This window comes from Myotis daubentonii, chromosome 12, assembly GCF_963259705.1.
Source record: "Myotis daubentonii chromosome 12, mMyoDau2.1, whole genome shotgun sequence".
Classification (NCBI taxonomy): Eukaryota; Metazoa; Chordata; class Mammalia; order Chiroptera; family Vespertilionidae; genus Myotis; species Myotis daubentonii.
Window position 1 is genome coordinate 30,564,333 of NC_081851.1, and position 22,361 is coordinate 30,586,693.

The 22,361-nt window shown below is 44.3% G+C and overlaps 1 protein-coding gene across 3 annotated transcripts in view; it reads right to left on the minus strand.

Moving 5' to 3' along the window:
- Nucleotides 1-22,361, minus strand: part of CTNNA2 (catenin alpha 2) — a 1,136,278-nt gene that overhangs the window by 790,454 nt on the left and 323,463 nt on the right. For all 3 annotated transcript variants that reach the window (XM_059659311.1, XM_059659308.1, XM_059659310.1), the window contains exons 4-6: nucleotides 16,923-17,089; nucleotides 4,200-4,319; nucleotides 277-543 (exon numbers count right to left, since the gene is read on the minus strand). In XM_059659311.1, the coding sequence (XP_059515294.1) occupies nucleotides 277-543; nucleotides 4,200-4,319; nucleotides 16,923-17,089 (554 nt within the window). The remainder of the gene's footprint in view (nucleotides 1-276; nucleotides 544-4,199; nucleotides 4,320-16,922; nucleotides 17,090-22,361) is intronic.

A 22,361-nucleotide genomic window follows, 5' to 3' on the forward strand; every position in this document is an offset into this window, starting at 1 on the left:
TTTTCTCCATCATCTCAGCTGCTGGTATGTAGGCCCCATGGCCCAGGGCCTGGTCCCTTTCCTGGCTGGCAATGAACCCTTTCTTTCAGAGAAACTGTGTGCCTTGAAGGTTTTTTGTTGAACCGCAGCAACACATTATGCGTGGTTCATCTGACTGCCCAAAGCCTTCAGGACTGTAAATCAATAAATACTACGATGGTGGCCCTTCATCCCCAAGACACGTTTTTTTTTCAAGGAAAGTGTGCAGCCCTCTCGGTAGGTCACTCGGATGCTTACGTCAAACTCATTCAGGGCCGCAGCCAGCTCGCCGATGCCCGTGTGGCCCTTGGCCTCGTCCGTGGGCGAGGTGGCTTGAGCAGCATTGGAGATGCCGGCGATGGCCTCCTGGACTTGCTTGAACACGTAATCGCGGTTGGCTCTTGTGGCAGCCACGTCTGGGTGGCGGAGGTAGGCTTGGGAGGCCGTGTACAGCATGGTGGCGTTCTTCTTCAGGGCTCCTCGGGCGGCGGCCATCTCGTCCCGACAGTGGGGATCCTTCAGCTCCTGCGTGTGCAAAACACGACACCTGTCACCTCCACGGCATTTGCCATTGAAGTGTTTGCAACAGAACTTGGAGCCCCCGGCGCGGACAACCACGCTGAATTCTAGGAAACATCTCCTGGCCCTCGGGCTGCCTCTAGCTGCCAGGACTTCGTACATAGTGCTCTTTCTATGTGAAATATGGGAGCATCCCTCCTCCACCCTAGCCTTTCAGCTGAGGTGCTCCATCCGCCTAGGGCCCACTCCCCTTCCTACCCTCCAAGCTGCGCCACCTTCTACCTGCCCCAGGCCATACTCCCTCCCACCTGTCACCCTCATCCTGTATTAGCTCTCTTACTTCAGCAGGTGCCTCCCTCCTATACCAGCTGTCCCGGGAGACCGGGGAGCCCTGTCTGTCCTGTACGGGTGGCTCTTGAGTCACCAGCAGTGTCTGGCCCACAGAAGGCGTGCCGGGCATGTTGCTGAAAGAACGCAGGACCTGAGCCACCAACAAGGGAAGCGGCTTGCCTGGATCCGACTTTGTCATCAGCAGCTCGGAAACCAAAACTTCATTCCAGGTGTGAACAGGGGAAATCAAACTCCGGATTTTTGCTCAGGGCATGGCTGCCACTTCATATCATTTTCACAACAGGGTTCGTGTTTTTTTTTTTTTCCCTTTAACTGCCTTACTGGCAGCTCAGTGAGTTTAGGGAATAAAAAATAGGATTTGCTTTTCTTGGTCTGGAATATTAAAATAACACCATGGGGGCATCACTCTATTTTTTAGCTTTAAGGGGTCTGTTAAGAAAATGTTCTGAAACATGAAAGGCAGCGCTGTCTCTAAGAGCCATCTAGGGTTACCAGCTGAGTATCTCTGGCAGAATAGTTTCCAGCTTCGAAACATCATCAAATAGTATATGATCTACTGGGGCGTTTTTTTGTTTTGTTTTGTTTTTCCTATTCGCTCATTTAGTACAAGACACATGGATGACCTGGCCACAATGAACTGCATCTTCTCCTTTGTGAATCAAAACAATTCTAGATGAGCACATTTTATCTGATACCTAGGACTGTCCAGACAAACTGACGATAAGCAGTGACTGAACTGTCTGTCCTCCTTTGCTTAAAATAGCAGATTTCTGCCAGCCAACACAAATTCAAATTGGGATTCTTTATTTTTAGCCCCAGGTAAGCAGGCAACAAACATGAGAGTATGTTTTCGAGTCCAGGCGGTAGCCATGCAGGCATCGCAGGGAGGAGCTGGCTCCCAGCCATCATCAAGGCCTCGTTAACCTCAGGACACCTGGTCCCCAGGTTCCATATTTCACCTGAGGAGCTATGCTGAGGGAAAAAGCCTGAATATGGAAGTGAGAGATGCCAGGTAGGAAATTGTTAGTTATCTCCATAAAGATACTTGAGAAAGCATTCTTTAATCACACACACACACCAAAAAAAAAAAAAAAAAAAAAAAAAACACAACTGAAAACCATCTAAATGTTGAATCATGAAAACTGGTTAAGGAAACTACTGAAGCATGCATTTGAGGGACTATTTATGTAGATATTAAAATCCGTTTCCAGAAAAGCAATAACCTGGATAATATTTATAAGATATATGAAAAAGTGGAACACGATATGCATACTTTTATGCACAGAATAACTGCAAATATGCTAAAATATGAAGATTAATACAGAAAGGCAAAATACCCGACTATCCCCACCGTTTTGCTGAGGGTTTGGGTGTTAGGTGCTTTTTCTTTTCTTTCATTTCTACTCTTTTTCTAAATTTTCTTTAAAAAGTCTGAACTAGCACTTAAGTAAAAGCAAAGTAATAATAAAATAAAAGTAAATAATGTGTATGGGTAGTCTCATATGAATATCTTATATGTGCCCAAGGATTTAATACCCATTACACGCTGATGACTCATGTTTCCATCTCCAATCCGCATCTGTCTTCCATTTACATTTCTATTTAGATTTCTATTTAGATATTTTATATGTTTCTCAAAATCAATGTATCTAAAATATGAAATCTTTCTTTCTCATTCTACCTGGTCCCTTTCCAGTCTTCCTGATTTTAGTAAATTCAGCACCACCTACCCATTTGCTCAAACCTGAAGCTTACAATTAAACGGTGGCTGTCACTCCCTAACCTCACACATTCAAATTAACAGCAGGTTCCATATGTTCCATTTTCAAAATAAACTGACTCCCTATTGCTTTCTCCATTCCCGCGGCTACCACCCTGCCTGAGACCACCACAACTCGTACCTAGACAACTTTAGCCCCCTCTCAACGACAGCCAGTTTCCCCTCTTGCACACCACCCCCCTTTTTGTAACACAGAGTAACATTAAAGTGTACATCTGAGACACGATCCCAAACACTGAACTATTCAAGTCCTCTCCACTCACAGTTAAATCCAAACACTCCGCAAGGCTCTGCGTGTCCCGGGTCCTGTTTATCTTCCAGCCTCTCCCAGGTCCACTGAGATAAAGATTCAACCTATTCTTTTTCAGTTGTTTAACAAGCCAGTGGCTTTTCGTTTTGGGTCTCACACCTGTGCTTCGGAATAACATCAGCCCCATCCACGTTCCACTGGGGCTGCCACACAAGATTCCACGTGAACAAAGAATTCTGCTGATAACCGTAAACGAGATCACGTGTGTGTGCCTGGTGCCCAGGCATTGTAAACTCTTTGGGAGCAGGGACTGGATGGATGTTGGTCAGCTTTGTACTAACAGCACCACCCCTGCCTGGCCCAGAATGAACACTAAGCTAAGGTTTGTGGACTGGGACTTTCTAGTTGGTCACAGAATATTTTAGAAAAAAAAATTACTAGGAATTGCCTAAAAGATGGAAGAATTCTGGGAGGAGTCAAGAGGATGGGTGGACATGATTTTAACCAATAGCTCCACATTTGCATTTTTTTTTCCCTGGGAAGAAAAAAAAATGTTTTGGGAGAACAAAATTCTCATGGTACCTAATGAATAAACAGAGCTGGCTGAAATTGAGGGTAATATCTCCAGAATTTCTGGAGGATGAGGCCCAGAAATCAGGATTTTAAAAAGATTCCCAGGTGATTCTAATGTGCAGCCAAGGTTGAGAACCACTGTTGAGGGGCAGAGAGCATCCCAGGTCAGCCATCTTCATCAAAGTGACTGGCTTGCACCTGTGCTCCTCCTCCCTTCTGCATTCCTCTTTCTCTTGGCCTTTCCTCTCATTTCCTTCCTCTCATTCGCGAAAGTTCCACTCCACACCCTGCACATCGTGGGTGAGGCTATGCATGCTGGTGTCCGCAGGGCTGGGAAATAAAAAGTGAGGGCTAAGGGTGATGTCCAGGGAGTGGCCAGAGCATCACACCGCAGTTTTGAATTTTTTGTTTGACTGGGAGGATTTCCTATAGAGGACAAAAAGAATGTGGTGGGGTGGCTAGGGGGTCCCCACCAAGGAAGCAGGAGACCTGATACCTCCTCCAAGTAGGCAGGGACCAGACAGCCCCCAGGGCCCCTGGTAGTATCAGACCTGGCCCAAGCAGGAGCCGTTTTTGGGATCCCAGGTCCTGAGGCTGTTGCTAATTGGATGGCCAGCAGATGCAGCTGACCCGCTGTCCGGGCCAGCCAAGCCTCAAGGTTCCTGAGCTCACACGTCCACTCCCCAGCATCTCCGAAACATTCCCCACCTGCTGTCTCCTTGCTGCGACGTAGTTAAGTTTCACCATCTCTTTCCCAAATTCCTTGAAGCGGTTTGCAAGGTCTTGCTCATTTGTAGCATTTTTGACAGCTTCTAGGGCCTCCTCCACCTGAAGTGATAAAAACAAGCACATTTATACCTAGAGAGTATTTAGATGTGCTATACTTGTTAGAATGGGTAGTTCATTTTTAAAAAGCGCACACACTAATGTATTAACATTTAATACATATGTCTACATACATTTAAATATGTGATGAACATATAGGGAAAATGATCCTTCACGAGCACTTACAATCAGAATAAACATTTGTTCAAGGATTGTAGAATATTTTGTCAATAAGAAGTAATAACTGCTGAACTCTGGGAGTCTATAAAATATGATTTTTTTGTATTTTATTGAGTTATCATTGTGATAAGGAAAACTGACTTTTAATTTTGAGAAGTCATGGTAAAGGAAAATATGTGTATATATTTTTAAATGTGGAATTTAAAAACTATTTCTAGAAACCTTCAGAGGAGGAAGTGGTTGGCAAACAGAACCTGAAGGAACTCCCAAGCTGCTAAAAAAAGACCGAGAGAGCTGGAATCTGCGACCCGTTTTCTTGGCAACAGTTCTGAATCTGGGATGAACAGGGCCATGATTTTGAACTAAATTTACACCTTGCCAGCCAACGGAGAGAGGAATTATTGAGCCTCAAGAAGCAAGTGAAATCAACATTTTTGTTGCCACTAACAGAGGCATCAACTGGGGTGAACAGACTCATAGCATGCACTCTGCTGCTTCCAAATTCCTGCACCTGCCATCAATTTTTTCCCACTGTGGCCTTGGACTTGAATTATGAATTTCACTGAAAATTCCTTTGTAAATATTTGAGGATTCGAGAGGCACTAAGGTTTCCTCCCCTCCAGAGTGATCTTAACTTTAAACATGATGTGAAGGCTTCCACCACTGGTAACCCTTTAAGGTTTTAATACCTGTAGACTCAATTAAAATTAAAACTAAAATTAAGATATTATGGTGAACTAAGCCACTAAGTCATTGTCAGTAAGACTGCATCTTTGGAGAACTAGCCAAGAATTTTTTCAGGATAAATAGCCAGGAACCCAACCCTGAGTAAATAAGGCTTAAGACAGCTACATGTTCACAAAATCAAAATTTCTTAACTATGGCCCTTGCCGGTTTGGCTCAGTGGATAGAGTGACAGACTGGGAACCGAAGGGTCTCGGGTTCCATTCCAGTCAAGGGCACGTAGCTCAGTTGTAGGCTCAATCCCAGGCCCAGGATGGGTGGGTGTGGGAGACAACCAATGTGTCTCTCACATCGATGGATGTTTCTCTATCTCTGTCTCTCCCCTCCCTTCCACTCTCTCTACAAAAATCAATGGAAAAATATCCTCGGGTGATGACTGACAACAACAACAAAAATTCTTAGTTACGAAGGGAGCCTGGAAGAGAGGCAACAACTCACAGGCTTCTGAGAGAGGCAGTAGAAAAAGGAAGGCGGCTGTAATGAGAAAGGCGGAGAGCACGTGGGCTGCCTGCAGATTCTGATTGGCTCTGGTAATTTGAAGCAAGGCTAAGGACAACATACAGACAGCTGATTGTTTGACAACACAGACATACAAATGACTATTAAAATGGCTGGGAAGCCACAGATTCAGACAGTTTTGAGCTATGAAGATACGTCTTTGCTGAAGTTTGCCACAATGGCAATGGTGGCTAATCCAACTTCCTTATCAAGTTTCACTGACTAGAGGAAGAGAATAGTGTGTGCACACCAGTGATAATGGATATCATTAAAGCTTTCACTCCATTGATACCATTCAATTTACTAAATAGACTAATTTTATTAGGAAAAAGTTGTAGCAAGGGAAGTTCCTCAGAATGGTAGTAATCTAGACTCCACACAAAATTTAATGTCTATTCTCACCTTCTATGGAAATTCATCTTTTTTTCTTCCTAATTGTAAAAATATAAAATGAGGATTTAACTCCTCAGTGTTAGCATTTTACAATCCCTATCCAGGCTCTAATGAGACTCAAGGAAAAGAAAGATATGTAGCTGAAAAAGGGACTGCTGTGTATTGGGATGTTTTTAGGGACCGAAATAAAATTTCATTTTATGGTAAGGAATGGCCCACTTAAAGCAATTTTATAGTTTAACTAGAGGCCCCATGCACGAAATTTGTGCAAGAGTAGGCCTTCCTTCTTCCAGCTGCTGACACCAGCTTCCCTTTGGCACCTGGGACCCAGGCTTCCCTTGCAGACCTGGCTTCGTCCTGAAGGATGGAAGGACATCCAGAAGGACATCTGGTCTAAGTAGCATATTATGCTTTTATTATTATAGATGAGAAACTCCTACCTGGAATTGTTAAAATCAGAGCTCAGTGATGTCTGGCTTTCTAATGGGCTTATAATCATTAACGTGGAATCAACAGCAGCACAAGAGGACTGCCTGAGCAGATAATTTGTTCCTTCTGCTTATTTGAGTTTTCAATTTTTTCTCAGGACATAAAAACTGGTTCCAGGGAAGAGAAAAATAATTATTTCAGAGAGAGCTAACAAACCTTAGATTTGTTTCCTAATATATACATACATATAAAACAGGTTTATTACCTGTTGTCATTCAGACCAATTTGGAGTATTACTATTTACATAACTTACTTTCTCATTGGCTTTCTCTGAGGAATCCAGATGCTGGTTTGAATTTGTTTCTAATTCAATGAAATTCTTTTGAAAAGAAACATCCATGATGGAGTCTGTAAAGGACGACTTAGTCATTCTCAGGTTTTTTTTGTGTTTTTTGTAAAATATATTTTATTGATTTTTACAGAGAGGAATAGGGAGAGGGATAGAAAGTTAGAAACATCGATGAGAGAGAAACATCGATCAGCTGCCTCCTGCACACCCCCTATTGGGGATGTGCCCGCAATCAAGGTACATGCCCTTGGCCGGAATCGAACCTGGGACTCTTCAGTCAGCAGGCTGACACTCTATCTACTGAGCCAAACCAGTTAGGGCAGTCATTCTCAGTTTTAACCTCGAAGGACCTGAGAGGTCACCATGTGGAAAGTTCGCATATAGAAAAATAGGCTCAGATCCCATCCCAGGTACCACAGGAATGAAAATATTCCGAAGTCTGGAATATTGGCACACACGCTGCTGTTACACAACTAGATGATAGAGAGGGAGACGGAGATAGAGAAGAGATAGAATGTCCAAGGGACATGAGCAAAAAATGGGGGGAAATGGAGTAGGAGAGTCACAAGGCACTTTTGTGAAATCAAATATAATATAAAAGTCAAGCATTGATTTTTGAACAGAGCCAATGACCTCTTTTTCTTTCAGGCTGTCTGGGGAAAGGAAATTGGCTTCTATATGCCAAACAAGCACACATTTTTCCAAAAGCTTTTACTCCTACCTGAGGCCACAATGATGGGCATGTTAGTAAAGTGTGAGGGGGCTCAGGCTCAGATGGGTCTATATTGGAACCCCAGCTCCATCATTCCTTAGCTCTGTGATCTAGGGAAGCCATTTAACCTTTCCGACCCTCAGTGTCTTCATTACTAAAATAAAGGTAGTGTCTACATACTGCAGAGGTTGTTGTAAGGTTTACAGGAAATAAGAAATAAAGAAAAGAAGGTATATAAATGAAATAAATGGCCAATTAAGTCCAAGTATAAAATAAATATAAATGGGCCAAATGCTCTAATTAAAAGACAGAAACTCTCAGATTGGCTTTTAAAGATATCCAACACTGTTCTCTCAGAAGCCAATTTACACAATAAGATACCAAAAGTTGGGAATGAAAGAATGAATCAGTCTACACTAATACATTTGAAACCTATATGATAGCAGTAAATTCTAAAATATATAAAATACCAATATTATTACCAAAAAATAGAAAACTAGAATAGATCAAAGAATGTTATCAAAATGGAAATGGTAGCCAAGGACCTCCTCTCTACCATTTCCCCAAATACACCAGGCATAATTTATATATATGCTAGAGGCCTGGTGCACGAAAATTCATGCAAGAGTGGGCCTTCCTTTCCCCAGCTGCCAGCACCGGCTTTCCTCTGGCAACCTGGACCCGGGCTTCCCTCCCTCTGGCTGACCATAGCTTTGCCCGGGCCCCAGCTTTGTCAGGAAGGACATCCGGAATGACGTCCAATCTATCTGGTCTAATTAGCATATTACCCTTTCATTAGTATGTGCATATATATATATATATATATATATATATATATATATATATATATAATAAAAAAAACACCACAACATAAAATAGCAGATACGTAGCCTGGTCTGAATTGGGAGCTCCTCAAAGAGCGATATTGACCTGCTGCTGCCTAGTGTCTACCGGGGGAGAAATGTTTTCCTAAATAATTTTGAAGAGGAAAGGCTTCATCTTACTCTTGGGACATCTGCAGACGGCAGGGCACTCTGTGGTGGGAGGAGCACTGTGGCTAGGGCACAGGCAGCAGCTGCTGGGGCTGGTGCTGAGGAGGAGGCAGTGCTGGCGGGGGCGGTGCCAGGGTAAGGGGGAGGTTTGGGAGACTCTATACCCTGGACTGGGAAATTGTCTCCAATAAGCTGATGAAGGGAGCCCTTGGAGGCCCTGACATAGCCTTGCTCCTCACATGTGCCCTCATGACCTTGGACAGATGACAGACAGCTGTTCCCTCCCACAGGCAGGCAGGGCTCATACTAAAGCCAGGACCCTGTGCTCAGCCAGGTTTTCCTGTCCTTATTATGAGGAATCTGTACACAGGTACAGCTTAAAAGATGAAAGCTTCTAGAAAAGAGATTAGAATGCCCTCCCTAATTAGGGGAATCAGATATTCACTAATTTCAGAGCTTGTCAATTAAACTCTTAAAATCTGGATCTTCTCACAGAGCTTGTTCAACCCCCGCCCCACCCCTATTCCTAAAGCAAGCCTGCCTGCCACCCTAATTTAGTCCACACCTTGTCAAACTGTTTGAGACAGACTCCTTCCATCAGCCTCCATTTTCCTGATTTAAATAACTCTCATTTACTTTGATATAAAAAGTAGCCTGAGAATTTATTTATCCATTAAGTACTTATAAAGCACCTGCTAGGAGCCAGGCAGGCGTGTTGGGAGGGGGCGCAATAGCATTGAACTGAGGAGTCTGACCCCTCCCTCCTGGGCAGTGTGAGCTGGGTCTCCTGTCAGCGTTTACTGCCCGTAGCAGTGCTTTAAATCACTGTTGTCGTGATCAGGCTGACCTCATTCCAGGGTCCTACTACTGCTACCCAGGTCACTGAATTCTAAGTGACACCGATGAACCTATTGAACAAGCCATGTGCAACTCTCTTGTTAGAACCTAGGTTTACAGCTAAATTAAAAATCATTTTTTGAAAATAGAGTTGGCCAAGTGAATGAATGAATGAATGAACATTAGATTATACATTAAAGTACTTCACTTGTTTAGCCAGGTACCCTGGTTTGACCAAGGGTGTCTCAGCATTATCATACTTAATCTTTTTTGCTTCCTCAAGAGGAGCTGGCTTTCCCAATCACATTTTCTGTTTCCTTGTTAACAAGTGAGGAAAATGATTTCATCAGCAAGCAAGAATGATGAAATACTAGTGTCACTTATTCAAGTGCCATGTCCTATAAAGCACATTAACAGAGCTTCATGTATTTCCAAAGTTATTTTCAGCTCGTGCAAGAAAAATGACACTAGCCAGTGTCGCTGAGCACTCACGATGTATCAGATATTATTCTAAAAGGTTTACATCGATCCCAGTCAGTCCTTGTTTAACTTTCTACTTTAAAGAGGAGAAACTGAGGTCCGTGTGATACAACCTGCCTCAGAGGTCTCACAGCAAGTGCGTGCAGAAGCCTGACTGTGAACCTAGAAGGTCTGCTCCAGAGTTCACACTGACAACTCCTGTCCTGGCTCAGCTTCCCAGAAAGGATGGGTTTATAAAGCTGATAGGATCTGGGCTTCAGTTATAACGAATAGCTGATTCCCGAGGACACAGTGAGAGCCTGTCCTATCTGAGCAGTCCAGGTACTAGTCATTCTCCCTCTTTCATAGCCCTGAACTTGACCCCCTCTTCACCATTTCCCACTGCCATGCCTTTGCTCAGCTCCCCTTCCATTCACTGGCCTGAATCATCTCAATCTTCTCTTAGTCTGTTACCTTGCTTGGGCTTTCTCCTCTTTTAATTCCTTCTCTAGGTTGCTACCAAAAAATATTTAACTAATGTTTAAAATTACTCAATGGCTCCCCATAATCTACCTATGGATTATGGGGAGCCATTGAGTAATTCCAAGCATATGTAGAGTCTAAACTAACTGTCACACTATCCAAGACATTCAGCCTAACTGTTACTGCGTCTCCCCACCTGACCCTCTATGCTCCAATGACTCAGAATCGATTAAATTATTGTGGACTCCCCTACCCCCCACATTCCCTCTCTGGCTCTCATGCTGTTTTTTTCCTTGGTTTGTGAAGATCTCTGCAGTGAAAGTCTTGCCTGACCTGGATCCGCCTTCCATCTATGGCAAGAGCACCCCATGTCTGAGCAGTAGCACACTCTCTCCCTGGGCCAGCTATCAAATCCAAATTCATACTTTCTCCCTGCTCCGTGGAAACACGGCCGGGCCCCTTACATAGCATTTCTTCCCCTGATGGCCTGATGTTAGGCTTTGTCGGGAGAGACTGCTGGATAGGCCACAAAGGAGGAAAGAGTGTGTTCCCCTGGTTCTGTGTGCTCCGGGGGCAGGTTCTGCTGGAGTGGGGAGGGGCGGGGCCATGGTGGAGGTGCTTCTCCAACAGGCAGGTGGCCAGCAGCTCATGGCCCTGGGTGACTGAATGTGGGATGCCTCCTGGGAGACACCACTCCATGAGCAGTTTTCCTTGACACCTTGAAGGGCAGGTTTCCAGCAAGTTCCATTCACTTGTGTGGCCCCGCAATGACTTCTCTGAGCCCGTGAACTAAGAACACCTGGGTTTCATCCAGGTGGGAGGGAGGATGGGGGCTCTCCCCAGAGTGCTCTACCTCAGTCCTGTGGGTGGTGGCTACTCCTCAGAGCTGCCATCGCCATATTCCTCAGAGCTCTCTTGTTACTAGCCAGCCCCTTGTTACTGTAGTCTGACATGAGAGTTGATAATGATTTGCATTTAATTTCCCTGCTCAAGTTACTGTGTCATGTTGCTGCCATTATTGGAGAATGACAAGCCCCCAGCTCTTTTGATGGGACCAACTTCTTTCCAATCACCTTCACCTCTTAGCCCCTCACTTCAGGCTGGGATCTGTGGACCCCAGCCTGTTCAATCTGGTCCAAACAGCTGGTTCCAGGAAAGGCAAATATCCTGCAATTCAGTGAGACCCAATCCCGAGATGTCCCTCTCCCAGCCACATCACCCTTCCTCATATCATCCTCAATTGATCGACACTACATTTTGGTTGAGTTTATCTCATCCTTGGCTTTGGGGATGGGGAGGAAAAGGAGTAGTGTTAAGCAAATTAAGAAATCAGCACATCCCATCCCCCCCTCCCTAAATAATTAACTCAGAGATATACACCTGATTCCGAGGCCAATAGGACTAAGATGATTCTGGAACTTTTATGTGAGCTATCAGGGAAGGGAATTCCCTCATTCTTACTTTGCTCACAATAGTTAGCAGCTATCTTGAGACTATGAGAAAAGGGCCTACAGAGAAGAGTGCCCTCAGTGAAGAAAAGGACTTAGAAAGTTAATCCTTATCATATTTTTTGCCCTGATCAACCCTTGCCTGAAGCTATTGCCTTATGGACTTTTGGTTGATGAGCCAATATATTTTCTTTTTAAAAGATCAGGTGAAGTTGGGTTTCTGTTCTTTAAAATGGAAAACATCCTAATTACTGTATTTTCCCTCTAAGCGAGTCCATAGCAATGTGCACATTTCCCGGCATTAATTGCACTTTCTTAAAGTATCTGCCCAGAGCCTATAAAGTTTTGAAGGTAGGCTCTGAGCCTATCTTACCTCTGAAGTTATATACTTGCACACCGTGTCTTACATACGGTAGGCACCCGATAAGTATTTCTTGAAAGGATAACTAAATGCATACATTCTGAACAACCCAGCTGCATGAGAGCTCAGACAGAAAAGCTACACTAAGAACATGGGCAGCAATTTCTAACTTTATCATCTGAGATGAAGGTATTTTATTCCAGTGGACTGCTGTTGTTCGAACACAGGAGACACGTGAGAGCTGGGACTAAATGGGAGACTGCTCGGAGTTACTATGTTACTGAGGATGCACAAGAATAGCTGATGCTAGTGGCACCAAAAGCACAGGTGATATTAGTCACCATGTCACTTCCATGGCCCCAAACAATGGCCGAATGTGAGGTCACTCTTGGTAGCCACTAAGAAAATACGCCTTTCCTGAGAAATTGGCTAAGGGCTTGCTGTTTTACATTTTTTCCCTTCCATTTTGTAGAGAATGGAGACCGTTGTTATTCTATGCCCTAGCCTGAGTATAAAAGGGAAATAAAAGGTGATTGCTTTCTCTGACACACACGTCTAGATGTGTTCACGTGCAATGCCATCACCAAAGCTAAAAATTGACAATATAACCTGATTACATTAATTCAGAGGCCAGGGAAATAATACCCCTGTTCCTCACTGATTGAAACGCAGGGTTTCTTTAAAAGTCTGAAGTGCCTCATGCCAACCTCACACACAATGTCCACTGATTGCAGGAGACACCAGGTGTCTGGCTAGGGACTCAATCAGCAGTGACTTCAACAATAAATGCAATTACCGTTCAGTATTTTAAAAAGATGTCTGATGTGCAAATGAGTACTTTAGCTTTGCTCGGGAACATCAAATTCCTATTTTGGTGATAATTCAGCTTCGAACTCTGTCACTTACTATCCCATCACTAGGCTCCTAAATTGGAAACAAGTATAGTAAAAAAAAACCCCAAAAAACCCACAACTTTGGCAGTCATGTGGACCCTTAACAGTATATGCTCAAAATCGGGTTCCACATAAAAGCACACAAAAACACAAGCGTGATAGAACAGGTAGCATCATATGGACAACTAGCATATCTATAGTAAATGAAGAGATGGGCATTTTAGCAGCCATGGGATCTTCAGTTTCAAATGTAATCATAAGGGAACAGGATGCAGAGACCCTGACCAATCACACCGCCTCTCAGAGTGCCCTACTCTCTACTCCTTGTGAGAGGGTGGGCGATTTCAGCTCACGGTGACTCGATTTGCCAACATTACCTATCTGGTTGCAGGGCAGGGGATGATGGGTATTTTAGGAGACTAACTGAACGATTCTTCATCTAGTCAGTGAATTATTGATGAAGAAACATGAATATAAGCTTCTGATAAGAATGCAATTCCCTCTACGTTCCTGTAATTTACTTAGAAATGAGAAAAAAAATCAGTATCTGGAAAGGACAGCAGTAAAAAATATGCCATATAGCTTAAAAGACAAAAATTAAAATGTTACGTGTAATGCTTAAATGTGAAATAGCCGTGCAGCGGTTCCACGCAGGAAGCTAAGGACTCACTATAGAAAATGGTGAGTCCCATGTGCCTCATCTATGTTTTATCATCTATATGATAAAAAACACTTTTTTTTAATTTGGGAAAAAACCTCGATAATGTTATAGAATATAGACGATAACTCTAACCTGCTCATCAAAATACAAGAGATTCTTCATGCTGAAAACAGATCAATAGATGCTGGCAGACAACACTAGTTTGTTTATGAGAGGATGCACTTCTATGGAAAAGAACAAAAATGCTACTAGGAAGAATTATATGCCTTGTTCATTTGCAATTAAGTGTTAACATCCTGTCTGAAACCCTGACTGGCCTGAATCGGAAGTGCTGGACCATATAGCCCAGTAATTCAGTACCAGAAGCTGTAATTCCTCACTTCGGCCACAAGGTGGCTACCTTCCACCGCTGCTCTTCCCGACCAGGCTGCGCTCCAAGTAGAACAAATGTGTGTGTTAGTCTGCAATCATTTTTAATTTCACTTCTGACAGGACTTCTTAATACTACTGGGTTGACCTTTCCAGGCTTTTGTGCTAAATCCTTTCTTTAAAATTCCTTTAAGCTGCCGTGTTGAGAAAAGAATACAATAGACTCCACAGGACAGCAGGTTGCAGTGATGTCAGCCAACATCACTGCTCAAAACAGGTGGGTGGAAAGGCAGGAACACGCGCAGCAGCCGGCGCCTTACATCACATTGCAGGCTGGGATGTAGTGAGCACCGTCCCCATCGGAGAGTTCAGGGAGGATGTTAGCCTGGCCTCGCTCCCCAAGAATGGCTGCGCAGGGCCTTCCACAGCAGGGAGAAGAATGACATGTGGGCTGCACAGTTAATTTCTTTAGGCTCAGTCCTAGTCTCTCCCTGCTAAAGGAAGATTGTTCATCTGGGGAAGGATCTTTCTTAAAATGTTGCCTTTGAAGTCTAAGTAGGCTGTATGGCGGGGGGGGGGGGGGGGGGGGGGCGGCGGAGGGGGACGACTTTGTCTCCAACACACTTGTGAACAAAGTTATCATTGCCTAAACCAGTGGTTCTCAACCTTGGCTGCACATTCGAATCACCTGGGAATCTTTTTAAAATCCTGATTTCTGGGCCTCATCCTGCGGAAATTCTGTTTCTTTGTTATGGGGTGGGGCCACATTAGTAACAAAGAAACAGAATTTCCAGAGGATGAGGCCCAGAAATCAGGATTTTAAAAAGATTCCCAGGTGATTCGAATGTGCAGCCAAGGTTGAGAACCACTGGCCTAAACAATGCATAGGACTCACAGGTGGGGCTGGAGGAGAGCCAGCCTGCACTGTGGGTGCAAGAGGTTCCAGGGATCTTAGAGCTGCAACATAGTCCCCGTTCATTCAGCACTTACTTTGTGCCAGACCCTGTGATGCATGTTTCATAAGAATTTCCCCTATTTCAACCTCCCACAACAGTGCGGCTGTCCTGTCATCAGGCCATGTTAACAGAGAAAGTGTCTGAAATGTCAGGTGGTTCTGTGGTGGGTTACAGCACGGCTGCCAGGCAAGCGGACATCAAACTGAGATTAAACCTAGGCAGTCTCACCCCAGTGGCCAAATGGTTTATCATAATGCTGTACTTCCTCTCAGTACGCTCTGACGTAGGTAAAGTCTCTCCTCATACCGCTCATTTCATCCTATTTGCAAGACCCTGCCCTGGCTCTCGCAGGGACTCCTCTCAGAAAACCCAGAGAAAAACTCCCCAGCAAGTGCTGCTCGGTGCCTCTGTGCTCCTCGCCACCTGCAAGAGAGCCCACAACGTGATCTGCAGTGTAGGAACCTGGAACGCAGGCTGGAGATGCTCCAGTTTGAGGTGTTGCCTCGTGGTGCAGAGTTTACACATAACTTAGAAATCTTGGATGCTTCATTAGGGTGAACTCAGAGAAAAGATCAGGCCCAAGATTTGTTTTAATGAAAAAGACTTGTGGTTTGGGAAATTCCTTTGGAAATGACTGGACAAAGCTGAGATGGCAGGTGAAGAGAGAGCAGACTCTCATTATTCATTTCCCATCTCAGCAGCCCCTGATAGTTTATTCCATGACAAATTAAGTACGACCTTCAGCGTTAGCTAGTAGGGAAAAGGATGGGCCAGGAAAGGCTGGAACTAGGGGAACTAAGCCGGCAATAGGTTGGTTCCCCAAAAAGGAAAGTGCATGGTTCCCTTCATCTAAGACCTGAAGTCAGTCCAGGGTTGGTACCAATTGTCCAGGGATAAGATTCACTGAGGGCGTGGAAGAGAGAGTCCAGGCGGCAGCCATATTCCTAAGCACTTACCTTCATCTTAATTGATCTGGTTGAAGCAACTTGATTGCAACTAGATCCCAGTCAGTAACTAGGAAACTAGAGAAAGGCCTAGCTGGCAAGGGCTGGGAAGGTGGCCTTGGCCCCTGGTCCAGTAAATATGTGAACAGGGTAGGGCTCCATTTTCATTAGGAAACAAAAGAGTTAAAAGGAACCAAAGAACTGTGAAAAGCAAGGCACACATAATGGAGTTCTACGGGTTGGTCGGGGACGTAGGTGCCACAGACCCAGTCCAGGTGTGACAGATATCAGATACGGTGTGACAAGATGGATTCTAGGTATGGGAGGTGTGATTGGGCTCCTTTTTATTGCCAGATGAAGACAGGCTCAAAGCCCATATCTATATTAATAATAGAGAAATACGCAAAATATCTGTTACAGTGTCATGTCACGACCGGATCAGCAGGCTGCGTCCCCGCCCTCTACTCAGGCAGCTGCAAGACCTGGGGTTAGGTTAGGACACAATAGGAGGGGATAAAAAAGGAGAGAGAGGAAGCTGGCCTTTTTAAACTACCACATGGACCAGCGTTGCTCTCAATTTCAAGACAGGGTCACACCAAGTGCCTGGTGCTCAGCCCCTGCGTCCTGCATGAATGCAGGTTTGTACTCCAGGAAGTCGGGGGGAAATCCAAACTCTGTGTTTTCAAAGAAAAATAATGCAAGTGAATCGTCTATCACTTTTAAAATATATTATTGAGTTAACTGTACTATATGAAAAAGTTGGGGTAGTATCCCACACGGGTGAATGAGCAAGTGATCTAGTGAGCACTGAAGTCTTTTGTAGAGTTCAGTGCTGGGATATACACGGTCAATAGCGCCGCCCTCATAAAGCAACCGTTGGTCAATTCTACATACGTACAATTTTCAGATGAGATAAAAGTCTCATGACATCTGCCATGTCTGCCAGGATGAGTAGGCGGGTTACAGCGGATAGCAAAGCCCTGGCCGCCCGCACCATGGTGCCACGCTTCACGGATGAGCACGGGTCATCAGCAAACTCGGAAGAGGCGATGCGCATGGTCTCACCTGGAAGACAAACACAGAAGGCACGTGGGTGGACGGGAGGCTCGGAGGCTGGCATTCCTGAAGGTCTGTGGATGGACGATCCTTGTTCTCCTTGCAAAACTACCAGTGACCACTCCTGTGCTTGCAACACAGCCGAACCTTTCACGGGGAATGCATCCGTGCACATGGATCCGTGCACATGGACAGGTGCTGTGGGCAAATCAAGGTGCTCACTTCCCACTGAGTGTGGAATTATGCTCTCAGCATCAATAAGGAATGTATTTAAGTCAATGTGTCTGATAGTTGAGAGGAATTTGCCCTTATCTTAATCATTCTCACTCTTCATTTCTCTAGGAACCAATGATACTTACTAGGCAGCTAGGTGAGGCTACTGACAGTTCAGGTACAAAATGTACAGCTCCACAGAGGAATGAAACTTAAAAGTTTATGTCTCATTAACACTGTACCTTTCAGTGAATTACATAGTAACAGATTATAAAAGATACCCTAATGTAATTTTTTTTTCCGCCTCTCAGTTCAGAATTCAGAGCCAAGACTAAAACTATAAGAGAAAGTTTATTTATTGAGAAAGTCACAAAGGTAGGAGTGAGTCATAGAAGACATGGGCCCAGGAAACAATTACAGAGGCAAAAGAAGGGCCAGTGGAGCTTAGGAGAATGAGAGAGGCAAGCCCTACTTTAGTTTTTGAATACTGTTTGGGACCTACTTTCTAATGTAGAGAGCACTTATGAGACAACTGATCTAATCCAACAAATGTTTACTGAGCACATACTAGTACATACTTGTGTCAGATTCTCCACTAGGTTCTGAATGACAAAGGTGACTGAAAATGTCCTGGTCTCAAGGAGTTCACAGTCTAATACGGAAACCAGCTCTAAATGCATACCCAGAATGCAATGACCACATGCCATAACAGACATACGATTAAGAATGCAGGCAAAAGAGAGGAGGGAGTGGCTGACTCATTTACTGTGATTCTGGGGGAAAGCTCTCAACTCTGATGGGTGGGCTTGGAAGAACTAAGGGGTTCACCGGGAAGACGAAGGTGGGAAGGGCACCTTGGACAGATGAACCATGTGGGAGGCTCGGAAACCTGGACGGGGTGCTGAGGGTAGGGGCCTGCAGTCGCGGGGAAGGCACAGTGAGGAAGGGGTACCGGGAAGAGAGGTCGGGGTGCTTGGAATGCTATGGGAGAGATCTGGACTGTGTCCTCTGCAAGGAGGGAGGTGACATGAATAGATTTTTGTTTGAGCTGCGTTACATAAATAGACTGGAGGGGACACGGCTCGCGCAGAGAAACCTGTTAACAGGGCAAGTGCAGCTGTAATCTGAGAGCGGTAATGAGGATGAGGGCCTGGCCCAGGAAAAAGGCAAGTGGTACCAGGAGGGAGGGAATATTAATGAGATCTGTGTTAGAGAAACAACAGACCCTGGGATGGATGAGATGTGGAGAACAGAGACAGAGAAGGTGAAGTGGATGGTGAACACTGACACCATACAATTGAGGGGTACATATTTGCACAAAGAGACCCCAGGAATGGGAACCAAAGGGAGATCATTAACTAGGAGGGCAATGCGGTGGGTATCCGCCTGGGGCAGAGGGGACTGGGAGAGGCATAGTGAAGCCTCCCATAGCAGAGCATACACAGGAGCATAAAACGTCACTAAACTAGAAGAGTAGAGTTAATATGAGCAATTATTTCATGGAGGGGAAAACAATTCATTCAATATTTTCTTTACAGAAATGACTACTTCTCATCTATTAATCAAACCTAGCTTATTTAAATAAAGTCAATTAGATCATCGAAAGCCTGAGTGCACCGTAATTTATCCTCAGATACACGGGAACATTTACAAACACACATCTCCTTCCATTTTACAGGCAGATCAGAATATAATGTGGCTCACTCAGTTAGCATTATAGTTCTTTCAACCCGTGCGGTGATACTTTTTACATTTGGGAAATGTGGGCGTGGAAGGAAATATATTGTGCTGTTGGATTTTTAAAAGAGACTACAATCTACAATAAACATATTATGTTGCTTACCAGCTTACTCTTTTTTTTTTTTTTATGCCTATGCACCAACAAATAGCTTGATACATAAGAACAGATGGGGAGAAACTTAAAAATCCATTAGGGTGCTGGCACCATGGTGAATTTTCATGATGCATGGCCCTAGAGGACCAAATAAAGTTTAAGACGGAGGCTGGCGGTTAGGAGCTACATATTCAATCCAAGAGTCCCACCCTTGTGGCAGGCTCACATACAGTAAACCTCCTTCTCCTCCCGGCTCCTCCAAAAGACTAATTAGCCAATAGCTATGTGTTCTGGAGAAGAAAGCTACCTCACTGCCATTCTGTGCAGCAGCGGTTCTCAACCTGGGGGTCGCAACCCCTTTGGGGGGTCGAACGACCCTTTCACAGGGGTCGCCTAAGACCATCGGAAAACACATATATAATTACATATTGTTTTTGTGATTAATCACTGTGCCTTAATTATTTTCAATTTGCAACAATGAAATTGGGGGTCACCACAACACGAGGAACGGTATGTATTTTAAAGGGTTGCGGCATTAGGAAGATTGAGAACCACTGCTGTACAGTGTGGGTAGAAAGAACATTACACACCAAGGCAAACCGGATGAAATTTTGAGAGGGTCACCACAGATACAAGTAAGTGGAATGGACCCACCCATTCAAAGAAAAGGGAAATTTATTCTGCACATGAAACTAGGGAGCCACACAGTGGATCCCAAATTCTGCGGATTACATTGGGATGAGCCACAGCTTGGGTAAGAGTAGTGGCACTCAGGTTGGGCGACTCTCAGCACAAAGGCATCCCTCCCAGCATGCAGAGGAACCATGCCTAAGCAAACAAATGTTCAAGCTCAGGTTTTCATGGAGAGGGTCAGGATAATGGCATGTCAGAGGCTGGCCATTTGGTCAGCAGTACAGCTCCAGAGCCACATAGTAAAGAGCTCTCAACTTGGGGCCCGCAGTCGGCACCCATGGAAGAAGCTCAGGAGATATAAATGAGAGAGGAGAGAGAGAGCGAGAGCGAGAGCGGGGGGGGGGGGGGAGACCTACATTTGTGAATGCGATTCTACAAAGGGAAATCTCATGCTAAATTCTGAGATTTTTCTAAGATAAATAGATGTTTTAATTCAATTTAAATTAAAACTAAAAACTCATTTTAAGCAGAGACGAATATAATGTTATTAAATATTTAAAAGGAAAGCAATCTGAAGTTAGCTATAACTTGAATGCGCTATATATCCATATAGTTTTAGGTTTACCGAATTAAAATGGAAATTTATATTACAAAATGGTAAGCAAGTTTATCAGGTTATAATTAGCTATTTTCCCAGGAAACTGCTTTTCTATAATACCATTTAGCTAAGAAATAGCATGACTGTATAGGAGAGAGAAGGGAACAGTGGAAAGAGGATAATAGATCTGTCTGTTTCTTTTATAGATACCATTGTATTCGATCTCCTTTACATGATTATAGACCTAAGCACAGAGCACTGTTTCTATGGTAAAGCCTTTGAGCTCCTCAAGCCACTTTCCTTGGTTGGAAAGAAAAGAAATTAACATCTCCAAATAAGTGACTGAAGGGAAATAATAACAATTAAATTGTATATAGTATTTCTACATAAAGATTTATTATATAAATATTATTTTAAATGATTTGCCCTGGTTGGTTTGGCTCAGTGGATGGAGCATCAGCCTGCGGCCTGAAGGGTCCCAGGTTCGATTCCGGTCAAGGGCATGTACCTCGGTTGCAGGCACATCCCTAGTGGGGAGTGTGCAGGAGGCAGCTGATCGATGTTTCTCTCTCATCAATGTTTCTAACACTCTATCCCTCTCCCTTCTTCTCTGTAAAAAAATAAATCAATAAAATATTTTTAAAAAGATTATATATATATATATATATATATATATATATATATATATATATATTAGAGGCCCGATGCATGAAATTTGTGCACTGGAGGGCAGGGGTCCCCCTCAGCCCAGCCTGAACTCTTTTACAGTCCAGGAGCGCCCGGGGGCATGACCGACTGCCATGGAGGTGAGAGAGGTTCCTGCCACCACCACTGCCCTTGCCAGCTGTGAGCCCGGCTTCTGGCTGAGTGCACTGACCACCAGGGAGCAGCTCCAGTGTTGAGCGTCTGCCCCCCTGGTGGTCAGTACACATCATAGCAACTGGTCATTCCGCCATTTGGTCAATTTGCATATTAGCCTCTTATTATATAGGATATACTCATAAATTTTAAAAGACTACATTGTTAACATCACACAGATCTACAATCGTATCCCAACTCCACCCCAACCATTACTAAATATGTGCGCTTGGTGATGAGTCAACCTTTGTATGTCAGCCCCTGCAACTGTAAATTAGGGGTGAAAAGGACAACAGCTGCCTCGTGGACTGTGATTTAGGGGTAAAGGTTGGAGATGATGCATTCAAAGCGCACAGCACAAGACTATCCCTGCAACCAGGGCTTACTCACTATCATCACTGATGCCCCAGCAACCACCATCACTCAATCCTCTCCAGTACAAGAATTATTGGTGAACTGCTCAAAATTTGGAAGCGTACTTTTGGTTGATGCCACTCCTTATATACACAATAATTTAGAAGCAAGAAAACATCTGCCCAAAAGATGCTTATTGCTTTAAGTTAGATTACCCTCCCCCCCTGCCCCCCGCCCTGCCAAATATGGATGTTAGTGTTTGGCTTTCAAATAAGTGATTGATCTGGTTCTTACGCTACCTAAAGGCATTAGGATGGATAGGTAAGTGTGCATACATGTGAGATAGCATCAACTCAAACTCAAATGTGGAGTGAAGCAGGACAGTAATAATCAATGGAAGCGAGGGCTGCCATGCAGAGGACCAGGTCTCAGGAGCCGACCAGGCACTTAGGAAGCAGATCATGAACCAAGGACACGAGTGTCATGTGGCTCATCGCCTGAAGGGCGACCTGCATTCCAGGTAAGCACTCTTTAAACACTTGACAAATGAATGACTGGAAAAGTGTGAGAAGCAAGGGGGAAAGGTATGGTGCAAAGCTAGGTTCAGAGAAGGAAGAGTGAAGGCATGGAAATCTCAGGAAGTGGATGGTTCTAGATCAGGGGTGGGCAAACTTTTTGACTCGAGGGCCACAATGGGTTCTTAAACTGGACCGGAGGGCTGGAACAAAAGCATGGATGGAGTGTTTGTGTGAACTAATATAAATTCAAAGTAAACATCATTACATAAAAGG